General features: G+C 36.7%; 1 protein-coding gene across 4 annotated transcripts in view; it reads right to left on the bottom strand.

Annotated features, from left to right (window-relative positions):
* Window positions 1-13,687, bottom strand: part of PARD3B (par-3 family cell polarity regulator beta) — a 1,140,922-nt gene that overhangs the window by 525,965 nt on the left and 601,270 nt on the right. For all 4 annotated transcript variants that reach the window (XM_068967371.1, XM_068967374.1, XM_068967373.1 and 1 more), the window contains exons 5-6: window positions 10,882-10,970; window positions 5,291-5,377 (exon numbers count right to left, since the gene is read on the bottom strand). In XM_068967371.1, coding sequence (XP_068823472.1) covers window positions 5,291-5,377; window positions 10,882-10,970 — 176 coding nt within the window. The remainder of the gene's footprint in view (window positions 1-5,290; window positions 5,378-10,881; window positions 10,971-13,687) is intronic.

The raw sequence follows: 13,687 nt of genomic DNA, 5'->3' as shown, positions 1-13,687 counted from the left end.
CACACGGGATTCGTGGTTTAGAGAGGGCATCACAGAAGGGCTGACTGTAATAAGTAAGTTTGAGTTGGTGTCAAGGGAGCACTTGACATTTGATAACAGGAGAGGATTAGGTTTCACAATAGTCTTTTTGCAATCTTCCTGCCTCTTTTAATAATATGCATTTTAAGAAGAAAACATTTAGCACAGGCCACATTACTCAATTTAGAAAGAAGTTTGGTCCCATATGTTCAAGCCACTGAATTAAGTGTGTGTTGAGTGTTCTCTACGCACTTGGGATGGAGGGATATGAAACAGGGCTATAGGACCAGGATGACAGCTCAGTACCAGCCTGGAGTACAGGGGAAACTAAACAAGAAAGAAATCTGGGGCTATCAGTAGGCTGAGTCTTCATGGAAGAATCTGGGAAGAAAGTAGGATATAAACTGGATCAGGAGAATGAGTGGGATTTGGATCGGAGGAGACAGAGAACACATGGAGACGGGGTTGACTGGGTGTGTCTGTGGAAGTGGAGCAGGGTGGGAGCCCATGCTGGATGGGGAGGCCAGTGCCACGTGGAGGGGCCTTGAATGCTAGCTGATGGACTTATCTGATGAGGCTGGAGTAGTCCACACTCCTGACACAGTGGCCAGATGAAAGCAGGAGTTTGGAGGGAGTTGTCTAAAATTTCAACCAGGAAGAATCTGCATGCAGAGAGGATTCCCCATGCCTACTGGTGCCTCGCAACTGTGGCTTAAAATAGGAGGAAGGAGAAGGGAGTTGGAGAAAAAGAACAGGAGAAAAGAAAACTACAGCAATAACAAGAAAGAATTCTGTGTGTATATGTGTGTACTTGGATGTACCTATTACATACTGGTAGTATTTGAACTGAAAACTGAAAGAAACCAAACTTGTGTATTTTTTAGCCATTTCTCATGTGAGGGATTTCTCTGTTCCTTGTGGCATGTAAGGGTCCCAGGTTTCTCAGGATAAGACAGACAGACACATCCTCCATGAGGAGTCTGCTAGATGCAGAAAACCCCCAGCCTCTTCTTCCCTCCTCCTCTCGTCTTCCTACTTTGTCACACTCTTCCATACAGGTGTCTTACGTGCTATTACGCATCCCCTTTGCATTAAGCCAAATCTAAAGAAACCATGAGCACATTTTATGCGTGAATAGTCAGGTCCGCCATGGAAAAAGAGGAGTCTTTAATGAGAATGGAGGAGGAAACCATCTTCCTGTTTGGAGCTGCCACAGGGTGGGGCCTCTGCCTCCAGGAATTCAGTTCATCTGATGAGCCCGCAGTCATCTCAAGAAGGCCAGAGGAGAGGCAAATGCAGGGCTGTTTAGATTTCTACTGCATAACAGTTAAATGAACACTGTAGGCTGATACATGAGAGAGCAAATAGTCACGCCATCTCCTACTGAGGGGAAGGCTCTGGGTCACAAGCCAAGCATGCACTGACGCTTCATTTCCGAATTCTAGTAGGTTAGTGAACTAGTCATATTCTGTGTGGAGGAGAATAGGGGACAACACTACTATGTGATAAAGAATCTGGGATTTAAATTAATATTTGTAAGGTACTAATCCCACCTTAATCTTGTAACATAATATTAAGAATTGAACTATTTGACATGTCAAAGAAAAAAGGAAAGAAAGAAATAGAACAAAATAGTGTTTCTCTCCTAAATTAAACAACTCTCTATAATAGTTCACATTCTGGATTTTTGTTATGGTGGATTCACAATAACACGATCCATTAGGAGGCTCACATGTGGTTATAAACTAGTTTATGTAAGCGATATTTTTTTAACAAGCATTCAAGTCTTCCTTTAATTTAATTCAGTACATCATCAGTCATGTAATGTTGCTCCCTAGGATTTAATTTCACATTTTGGGAGATGAATTAATTCTTTCAGGCCACTGGGTTGCAATTTAGCTGGCATATTACAGCTGGAGTATGCTATGTGAACCTCACTCATCTAAATAACCTAACTTTCCATGAAAAATTTATTGACAGAATAAGCCCAACTGTAAAACCCATGTGTCAGAGGTAATTTTGGTAAAATGTAAAACTGACTGATTTTATTAGTTTGGTCCCTGGCAACGAACCACTCCTGCCTTCTTTATTCGATGGAAGGGGTGGATTCCCTCCAGTTTGATTTCATCCAGACCGGTATGAAAAGGCGCAGAAGAGAGGCTCTCTTCTTCCTCTTTGTCCCTGATGGGTGGGCTGTGGGGAGCTATCTCCTTTGGGACCAAGACTTTTTGAGACTTCAAAATTAATGCTGTGGAAGAGTTACAGGCTGAAATGAACAAACTAATTTGCATTAAGGAGCACTGATAAAGGAGGCTGAAATCCACAGCCCAGCAGAATGAGAGGTGTAACAATTGCTTCTTGTGCTTCTAATAACCACGTAGGCACAAACCTACCCACTGCTTACCTCCTCCTTTCTCCCCACAGTATCACACCACCTTGGTTGCTCACCAGCTTAGACTTTTTACCTGAGCACATCTCCTCACTTCATATGTCCCTCTTCATCCATTCCTTCCTTCTTCTGTTTCACATTTAGCTGTTTTTACTGTGAAGCAGGTATACTATGCTACCTTTATTTACTGACAGACAATTAGATTTCATGCTTTTAATTCTAAAATAAAACTATATATATATATTTCTTTTTATTTTTTTTGTTTTTATTGTGCAAGCCAATTTTTCTCCATTTAAGCAGCATTCTGTATCCCAATGAATCCAATGAGGCCTTGTCTAGTATAACAGTCAGTATGTTATACTCAGGGTGTTCTAACTTTGATTAGGGATATTATTCTACAACAGGTGTGGCTCTATTTTTGTAGAAGAAAAAAAAATAAAAAAGAAACTAAAGGCAAAGCCAATTACAGTAGTCTTAGTAAATAATTAAATGTAAATTCCAATTTAAAATAATGACACAAACCAATAAATGGAAGGAAATTAAGAACTAAGTTACCACTATGACCTTAACTCCCCCCACCCTCTGTGCTCACACAGGGTGACCATATGGCATGATGAAGTCAGACACTTGTCTGACACGCTCTATATGCAGTTGCTTCTAGACACATGGGTTGAGTTAAGTGTGCTGTTTCAGCCTGTACTCATTACTTCTTAACTTTTATTGGCTCATGTCTCCACTTCCATATTATTTTTTTATGTTTTTTAATTAAATTTCCTTTCTGTAATACTAGTGAATAGCAAAAAAAAAAAAAAATTATACAATCATTTCACAGAGTTACTGAAAAGTTGACCATGAACTTATAAAAGTTCATTTCTGAACCAGGCTGTTCTGTTTTAGACAAAACAGTAATAATCCTAATAATTTACACATCCATAGGTTGTGTGTTTTACAAGGAGTGTTCATATTTTTAATGCCATTTAATCCTCACAATCTTGATGTGAAGTAGGTATTCACAAGAGGCAAGTTTAGGGGACTTGCTCAAGGTTATTCAAAAGAGAACACTGATATTCAAATCCAATTGTTTCAAGTCCAAGTCCAATATTCTTCTTCCTGTTCTACAACGCTTATGCTAGAAATCAGAACCACGAAGGAGCAGGGAGCAAATCAATACACTGTAGTGCGTTTTCCTCATCTGAAGTGAGAGAAGGTGATTTCTAGTCTAGAGGGACAAGTTGTTTTCCGAATGACTGAAATTGAAGTAGGGTGACTGTCATGTTGTATATTTCTTCATGGTTTGAAAATTGGGATGATCTTGTGTTCTATTCCAGCTTCATTAAGCTAAAGGGGCCTAGTAATTTAGCCATGCTGGTATTTCACAAAGCTCTATCAGTACACTTCTGCCAAAAGCCATTAGAATTTCTTGTGACAACTGGGTAAATACTTGCTCTGTCTATCAAAAACAACCTCAGCTTGTCCTGTGCCATAACCCATAACATTTATAAACACGCTTATTAACACATACAGGAAATGAGATAATAAGAGCCACTAGCTTTTCAGTTCATTTCTTTTTAGGGGACATTCATTCCAGCAAGAGCTTGGCATCAGATGTTATTTGCTAAAAAAGGTGATGACTTTGCAATTACAGGTGGCAGATGGCTACCTGCTGAAAATGATGCCAACCAAAATATCATGACTAAATCTGCTCTTGCCACTATTCGGCAGACCAAATTGAATAAATATTCAGAGCCAGTAAATTAATACATACAACCTTTGGGGAAAGTTTTGTTCTAGAAAGAACAATGGAGTGAGGACAAGTCAGGAGATTTGAATTTTATATGACTTTGAGGAAAATCAACTGACTTTTCTGGTTTTTGATCACTTAAACTAAAATCAGGTACTGTGCCTTTTTAATGATACATTTAAGAAAATAAATTTAACAAAATAATTTAAATCATGTCAAACAGGGAGAAACTGATTTTCTTTAAGTTTCTGACAGCCTTTGTCTGTATCAATCTAGTCCTCAAGGTAGCCATCTTCTAGAAAAATAATACAATATCTAATACTAGTTTCATAAGGTTGTTAAAATGGTACTAACATTAACTCTCAGGCACACATTTTAATTCTCATCAGTAAAACAAGTTTTACATCCTTAGTGAGGAGTGAGTGATAGTCATTCAGTTGTGTCTGACTCTTTGCAACCCCATGGACTGTAGTCTGCCAGGCTCCTCTGTCCATGGAATTCTTCAGGCAAGAATAATGGAGTGGGTTGCCATTTCCTTCTCCATACATCCAGTTAAGAAGACATGAATTTCAAGAAATGGTGACACAATAATATTACCACTTACTAAATTTCAAAAGGATGTGTCAAATTATTTTTGATTGATTATATTATATTTTAGAACAAAATAAACAGAATAAAGGCATTTTGCTACTTAGCTAAATCAGAATATATTAAATTTCTGATATATACTTATTAAAATATTTATTATTAGACGTTCCATAAACATGAAGAAGATCAAGAAATGTCAATTTGGAATTGTTATATTTCTTTTAAGTGCATTTTTGAACATTAAAAAATTCAGTTTGTCTAACCACATGTTAAAGTCTTTCCATGATTTCTGTTTATATGTGTTACTGATAAGAATACTTTTAGAAAGTACTTCTTACTTAATTGTAAATACAGAAAACATGATTTCTTTTCCATTGTATCCTAGAAGTAAGCAATATTATTTTGTTTCTAACAAATAAGTGGCCAATGTACTGAGGTGTCCATCTAAACAACAGAGACATACACTTAATCCTCTCCTAAAAAATGTTTGGGAAAATGAGCTCAAGTCAAGTTTTTCATTAGCATGAGCTTCTGATATAAGGAAAACATCTCACCTTCCACTCAGAGATGAAAAGAAAGGCACTACATGTATTCCCAAGGGGCCTCCTTCCCCGGAAATCTCCACCGTTCTTGTCATATCACTGGGACAGACAAAAAGAAAAAGAAAGTACAAATGAGTCTTTGCTAAAACAAAAACAAAACAGCAGATGTGGCATGTTAAAAAGAAAACCAAAAAAACTTCAGATTTTAACAACTACTGTAAATTTAACAGCAGAGATGAAATCAAAGGAGTACATGATTTGCTGGAATGTTCAGAAGATCCAGGAAATAAAATGCTTAAAAGGCTATCTGATTTCTTATTTTTTCTCCTAGAAGAGGAACAAATGGAAATGACTACCTACAAAAATAACTTCCTACTTAACTTAATCTGCATAAATCAACATATTTAAAAAGATGTACGCAAAAATGAAATTTCTCCCTATTGAGACACATTTGAAAATTACTGTATAGAGGATAAAATACACGGAATCAAGCATATCTATGCCTAAATATAAAGTATGGCTTTTCCTACAGAACAGAGGGAAAATGAAATAAAATATGTATTTATTAGAAAAAGCACAAAATTACATTTTAAACAACTGTGAAGCCACAGTTGGTAATACATATTGGCATGTGCAAAGCATTATAAATCAAAACTTGAACTAGCCTTTCAAGAAGGCATCAGTTGTATTCAATAGAACAATTCCAAATTTTCACCTCCTACTTTTTTTTTTTAGAGGTATAAAAAGAAGTTGCAAAGCCTGGAGAAAATGTATTACAGAAAGAAATAGAAAGCCTGACCTGCCTAACCTACTACAGATTAAGGAAAGGATGAGCCAGAAACATTAATAGACAGTGTATATGACTGAAATATACAAGGCATTGTGAGCTTTTGAGTAATAGAAAGTGGAACTAACAAGTATTTATAAAGATGAAAAATAATAACCGTGAACAATTATTGGCTCCTGTAATCCCAGAGAGAGAAAATAAAATTGCCAGAGGAAAACGATACAGTTGAAGCAAACATCCCCATTATGGAAATTGTGAGCAGGTCTCTATTGTTTCCTATTTCCATGAAAATGACCTGAAACTAGATGTCAAATTAAGAGCTACAGCTGCTACAAATACTTTTCTGCTCCAAACTGAAAATGGGGAAATTTCGGCTCCTTGCTGGAAAGTTGAGAACAGCATTAAGAACGCAAAGTGTCTGATGAATTCACTCTGCATGAAGTACTCCCTAAATTATCAGCAATCTAAAATAAATACATTAAATATATTCTCATCAGTGGATTAGGCTTATTTTTCATGTGTTTTCATTGCAAACCTATTATCATTAAAAACTGCAAAAAAGAGCCTGTTAGCTTCCAACATTTATGGAATATGATGGAATTTCAAAATTGATAATAAATTTCAAATGAGTTTTGCTCAGATATTGCTGATATATTTAAAATTTGTTCAGTCAAGCAGGTTATAACAGAACCCTAGAATAAAAGTTAGGAAAAAAATAAATCTTAGAGTGCTAGTATCATGGAATAAAATATATTCACTATACTTCCTGTGTGAGCATAGACACTATATGAATATATGCATATGAAATACTATTGAATATATATAGGTAAGCATTATAGGTCCTGAATATAAAATGTCTGGTGGGAAGAGAAGGCTCTGTACCTTTCAATGGACCATAAAGAAATAACTTTTATATAATAACAGATTTATAGTGCATTTTTAGGTATGTGAGGAACACTAAACCCAAAGCATTCACATTCTAGGGTTACTATGATGTTGCAAAGACTTTTAAAAACAGACTAAAACCTTGTTTAACCATTGAAACTTTATTATCTCTATCTTTTATATTTTTACAGTTTTGTACTTAGAGCATAATACAAATCTTAATAAATGCATTAAATATTCACATGCTGATAGATAGCATCATATGTTTTATACAGAGGGTTTGGGAATATAAATGTTTAGTCTAGACAAGATTTCAGCTTAAAAAAATTAGGATGGCTTTATGGATTTTTTTTTCTAGTTTGCAAGTATTTCTTTAGCCCACTTATAACCTCTCCTGTAAGACATAATAAATTCTATGTATCAGACTGATACCTACTCTTTAGTAATCATCAACCTTGCATTTTCACATTCACTTAAAAGCAAATCCTATAATTTGTTAAAGTAATCAATCTTATTTCAAAACACTAAAACTTTTTTGGGGGATGCAGTACTAAGGTTCATTTCAACTTTGTAAGATTCTCTTTTTCAATATTTCAGAATAAACATTTATGTTCTCTTTATATGTGACAGTCACAATTATTTTGGCTGGCATAATATTTGATACATGTTAAATTACTATCACAAAAATATTACTATCCCCAAAAAAGGAGCATAAAAGACTTTCAATTTTGTTGATTGTAATATGTAGATACTTAGAGAATTAGATCTATTAGTGCTATAGACAACCATTACAAGTTTTACAGACTATCTTTTACCAGATCTTTATAAATTGCTATCCATTATTTGTTTCAAGATGGTAAGGAAAGCCATATGAAAAAAGGAAACATCATAGACAAGTCTATGTTTTAAGTTTATTTTAAAAGGGGAAAAATAAAATCACTCAGTGTTATTTATACTCGGTGGTGTTCTATGGAAATCTCTGTATAAAGACCCTCATGGAAGATAAACAAAGCAAGGAGGGCTAGACGCAGTTACCTGAATACACATCTCATAAAATGAGATTTTACTAAGATGTGAAAATACGCTATTAAAGTTATTTGTTAAAGAATAGAGTTCAAGGACCAGTGAGCAGGGTATATACACATTTACTTATGTTTCAGAGGTGGACTGAAAATGGAAAATGTAGAGAATGAGGTGAGAAGGCTATTTGAGCAGTGGAAAGAAAAAAGAGATTGGCAGGACTTATGAAAAAGAGACAAAAAATGAACTCTAGGGCAAAGGAAAAAAAAATATTTCAGTTACAAAAAGAAAAGTTGGAAACGTTCACTAAACTCAATAGCTAACTCTATAAACTTTCTAAGATCTACCAACACAAATGCAGATAGTCATCAAGCATTAGGTCAAATAGTGTTAAGCAAGTTACATGTTCTAAGGTCTGACTGACAAAACTGATTTGAATAGTTACTGGAACCAGTGGCTACCTAGTGCTTCCCTGATAGCTCAGTTGGTAAAGAATCCTCCTGCAATGCTGGAAACCTGGGTTTGATCCCTGGGTTGGGAAGATCCCCTGGAGAAGGGAAAGACTACCCACTCCAGTATTCTGGCCTGGAGAATTCCATGGAGAGTGAATGGGGCTGCAAAGAGTCGGACATGACTCAGCGACTTTCACTTTCATGAGTGAAAGTACAGAATCAGTGGCTTAAAATGAGTTTGTTTTGAATGGCTATGGCACGAATTAGATAGAAAGTGCTTCATTTGGTTCCTTCCAGAAGAAAGGCATGAAGCCTGAGAAAGAGAATACAACAGGGGCTGCAGATGAATGGCTGTAAGTCTAACTTCTCCACAGAAGACAAATGGATAGTGTCTTTAAGATTAGTCAATCCAGTGATCAGCCACTAGTTTAAAGTAAGGAAGAGACAGAACTGAGGGCAGGAAGAGGGAGATGCTTTGTTTTGGAAGGAAATATTAACTTATGAAATTACAGAGAAAGTGCATCCTTTTGGTGGCTTTGAGGCAGGTGTCTGAGTAAATCATTTAAACTAAGCACCAAAGTATGTTTCCTCATTTGAACAATGGAATTAAGATAAGTTTCTAATAGAGTTGTTGGCATTAAAGAAACAAAGAGAGAACATTATACAAATACATCATAAAGAATTCTGCCCTACAATTTAATCTCTAGGCTTCCTGCTGCAGTCACCTGCCCACCCCCTGCTTCCTGACCCCACCCTTAGTTTCGCATTTCTGCTCATCCTCCCTCCATTCAAGAGTCTTTAATGGAGTTTGCACTCACTCTACTTTCTGAACTTGGCGACTTTTCCTACACTGGTGCTCACAACGTGAAGTTTCCTAGTCTTGGTTAGGCAAAGTGAAATAAAACACCCAGGAATCAGAGAAGGCACACACAACATGTAACATTAGAGTCAAAGGATTTGGAGACAAGAGTGGTGGGTGTAGACTGGGTCCCTAGAAGTTAATTGCTATGGACTACAATTCCTTAGCCTGCCAGAAGTGATAGTAAAACTCATACAAAAAGTCCGTTGGGATAATCAAATACATATTTTAATTAAATATTATTTTTTTTAAACCCTGTACTCCATTCCTCTGAATCCCTTGTATCTAGAGAAAGCTTAGCTAATTTTTTCATGCAGCCATAAACCAAACAATTGTTCACTTTATAAATACTTAGTAGGGACTTTAGTAAACTTTCCAAAAAGCTAACATGTAAAGAAAAATGAAATTAAAGGCAAACAGAATAAGAGTATTGCATTCATTATGCCTACCTCCAAAAATAATCTTATCAAGCATCTAAAAAGACAGGGCCCTAGAGATTTTCTAAATCAAGTTTTTAATATTGTGCAACTCATTAATCAAAGAAACACAATCTAAATAAAGAATAACTGTCATATGGCCATAAATTATCAGCTTGAGGAAAATCTACACAGTAAAGCAGTGGGATAAATGATGATCACACATTTTTTTTTCTTACATGAATTCCAGGTAACATGCTTGGCATTTATAACTAACTGGATTGAATGAAAGAAGTATGTTGACTAAATGAATGAATGAATGACCACCAATCTCAGAAGCATCACTTTCCAGTGTTAAAGTCAACAATCTATTAGACATGAAATTATTCATGCAAAATTTGAAGCAACTTTAAAAATGATGATGACAATGATGAAAATAGAGATGATGATGCTGTTGAAATTGGTAACAACAACAGGGCTTACTCTGCCTCAGGCACTGTTCATAGCACTTTATATCTATTAACTAAATTTGTCTTTAGGTGACAGTTTAGTTAACAGTTAACTCTGATGGAAGGTTTTAGTATTATTTCCATTTTACATAACAGAAACTAAGGCAAAGATTGATGAACAACTTGCCTAAGCTCCTAGAATAAGCCGCAGAGCTGGAATTTGAACCCAGGCAGTTGCTAGGAATGAACTAAAAATTATCACAGAGCAAAGCAAGTGCCCATAACCACGAGAACAACGGACTTTGTATAAAAATTACTTACATTAAAAACATAAAAATCTGGGTTGATAGGCTAGGTTCATTTTATATACATAGAGTAAATAGTGCAAGATTGTTAAAATACAGTGCAAAGTAGTATTCAAAGAGCTAATGTCAAAGTAGAATACCACACCACAATGAACTCTGAAATGTTCACTTTAAGCTGTAGCTCAAAGAGAAGAAACAAACAATTAAGAAATCTAGGTTGCAGAAAAAAGTTGGAAGGATTGAGGCTCATTTGTACATGTTTGTCAGGAATTTCTCATCTAAAAAAGAGAAGTAATTTAGCAATTAATTTTAGATTTAGGTTTCACTCAAGTATTCTTATCTTGATCTTTTCTGTAAAACAAAAACAACTATAAATTAAAAAAAAACATTCAATTGAAATAAAATATTCTTATTCACGTAAATAGAATACCTCAATGCATCCATAGTTTTTGGTGATGTCAGTAGTTCTGCCTGCATACCATTCATAACTTCTCCATCTTCTAATTCCTCTGTGGAATTCTGTAGTGAAACAAACCATAAGCATGTGGATGCTATGCACATAGAACTGAAAATCTGAATAAAAAGTCTCAATGGGAGAGAATAAATGGTTTTATTCTGGATATATACAGTGCACTCCAATTTCTTCGAAGGCTGGAAAAAGGTGTTAATCTTTTCAGTGTTTTCAATGTTCTTTTCCCTTCCGTTTGGTTTCTGTAATACTCACATGGACCATTTACACAAGGCAGTATGTTAAGAGCTTTGGAATACATCATTTAGCTTCCTGCTACTCAACCATAAGCACTGGGGACTGAGTGTTTTAAATCAGCAAGGAAAAGGGGTACCAGAGGGAAGGTGCCACTGACAGGGGGTGATGTATTAGCTTTAATGTAATGTACTTGCTTGCACCCTCCTCAGTGACACAAAATATAAAGAAAGCAAAATCCATGAAAAAAAAAAATTTGCCTGGCAAGGTCACTTCTATCAAAAGTGTAGCAGGAAAAGTGCAGGATAAGAAATCTGGAGTTCTCACTTGACTTAAGACTTTCATTCTGAGGATGCTCTTCAGCACAGAGAAACTAAAATTTACCATTTTACTTCTAAAATGGTAAACAGTCTTCTACTACAGAGAAGGAAGAGAGTGAGAGAGGTCCTGCACTCCAGGACGGTGGCAAAATTGAATTGGATGTTACAGAGAGGAGAGAATAGATTCTAGAAAGCAAGCCCACTTTAGAGTTTCATTTAAGTAAGACATTAGTTCTCTGTTACGCTTTGGAACTGAACTCTAACAAGAGTAATTTTGCAGACACACTGCTCTTCAGAATCCCAGCCACAGATAGCACATGTTAAGGACTTGAGTTTTAATGAACAATCACATGGAGCGTTCATGGGTCTAAAGATGCAATTTCAATTAAAAAAAACACAAGGGATGAGTTAAAAGGTTGGACATAAAGGAATAAGGATAACATTTGGAAGAAAACAAGACATGGAGGCACAAATCAAGCAGTGTGTCACTATGTATTGATTTTTCTAAAAATGTATTTCATTTTTAGATTGAAAACCAACATCTCAAACTTAGGGGTTGAGAGTTTTGTGAAGGATTTGATCTGCACTAAATTTTTAAACATGGATGTGAGAGTTGGACTGTGAAGTAGGCTGAGAGCCAAAGAATTGATGCTTTCGAACTGTGGTGTTGGAGAAGACTCTTGAGAGTCCCTTGGACTGCAAGGAGATCCAACCAGTCCATTCTGAAGGAGATCAACCCTGGGATTTCTTTGGAAGGAATGATGCTAAAGCTGAAACTCCAGTACTTTGGACACCTCATGCAAAGAGTTGACTCATTGGAAAAGACTCTGATGCTGGGAGGGATTGGGGGCAGGAGGAGAAGGGGACGACTGAGGATGAGATGGCTGGATGGCATCACAGACTCGACGGACGTGAGTCTGAGTGAACTCCGGGAGTTGATGATGGACAGGGAGGCCTTATGTGCTGCGATTCATGGGGTTGCAAAGAGTCGGACACGACTGAGCGACTGAACTGAACTGAACTTTCACTCTCCTATTTCACTTTCATCAAGAGGCTCTTTTGTTCTTAGCATTCTACCAAAAGGGTGGTGTTATCTGTGTATCTCCCACAGTGTCTGTGAGAGACTTAGAATTAACTTGGCTGGGCAGTTCTGGGGTAGAATCTCTCATTGAGGTTGAATTTAGGTGTCAGCAGGGCTGCAATTACAGTCATCTAAAGACTTGACTTGGAGAAGGCAATGGCAACCCACTCCAGTACTCTTGCCTGGGAAATCCCATGGGTGAAGGTGCCTTGTAGGGTGCAGTCCATGCAGCTGCTAAGAGTCATACACGGCTGAGTGACTTCACTTTCACTTTTCACTTTCATGCATTGGAGAAGGGAATGGCAACCCACTCCAGTGTTCTTGCCTGGAGAATCCCAGGGACGGGGGAGCCGGGTGGGCTGCCATCTATGGGGTTGCACAGAGTTGGACACGACTGAAGTGACTTAGCAGCAGCAGCAAAGGCTTGACTGAAGTTTTAAGAGCCAAGATAAAGAATCTACCTGCCGTGTGGGAGACCAGGGTTGGATCCCTAGGTTGGGAAGATCCCCTGGAGAAGGAAATGGCAACCCACTCCAGTATTCTTGCCTGGAGAATCCTATGGACCAAGGAGCATGTTAGGTTATAGTACATGGAGTCACGAAGAGTCAGAAACAACTAAGTGACTAACTCTTTCACTTTCACTTATTTTTTCTTAATAAAAGCTTTATTAAGATATGATGTACATAACATTAAATTCACCCTTTTAAAATAGTACAATCCAGTCCTTTTAAACTTATTCACAGAGTTTTGCAACCATCGCCAATATCTAATTTTAGAGTAATTTCAAAATTCCACAAAATAACCTCATACTCATTAGTCAGAATAGCGCATCCTTTCTGCTTACCAGAGCCCATTGCAATCCTTAAGCTACTGTCTGTCACTAAGGATTTATCAGTTCTGAACAATGTTTTATAAACAGAATCATAAGATATGTGGCTTCTATCATTTAGCATGATGTCCTTAAAACCCTCCCATGTTGTGGCATGTATCAATATTTCATCCCCTTATTTGGTTAAGTAATATTCCACTGTATGTATGTAGCACATTCTGTCTACCCCTTTATTACTCGATGAGCATTTGAGTTGCACTCATCTCTCATGCTAGCAAAGCAATGCTCAAAATTCTCCAAGCC

This window comes from Capricornis sumatraensis, chromosome 3 (assembly GCF_032405125.1).
Source record: "Capricornis sumatraensis isolate serow.1 chromosome 3, serow.2, whole genome shotgun sequence".
Classification (NCBI taxonomy): domain Eukaryota; kingdom Metazoa; phylum Chordata; class Mammalia; order Artiodactyla; family Bovidae; genus Capricornis; species Capricornis sumatraensis.
The sequence above is the reverse complement of the archived record's forward strand: the minus strand, read 5'-3'. Positions and strand labels throughout refer to the sequence as shown.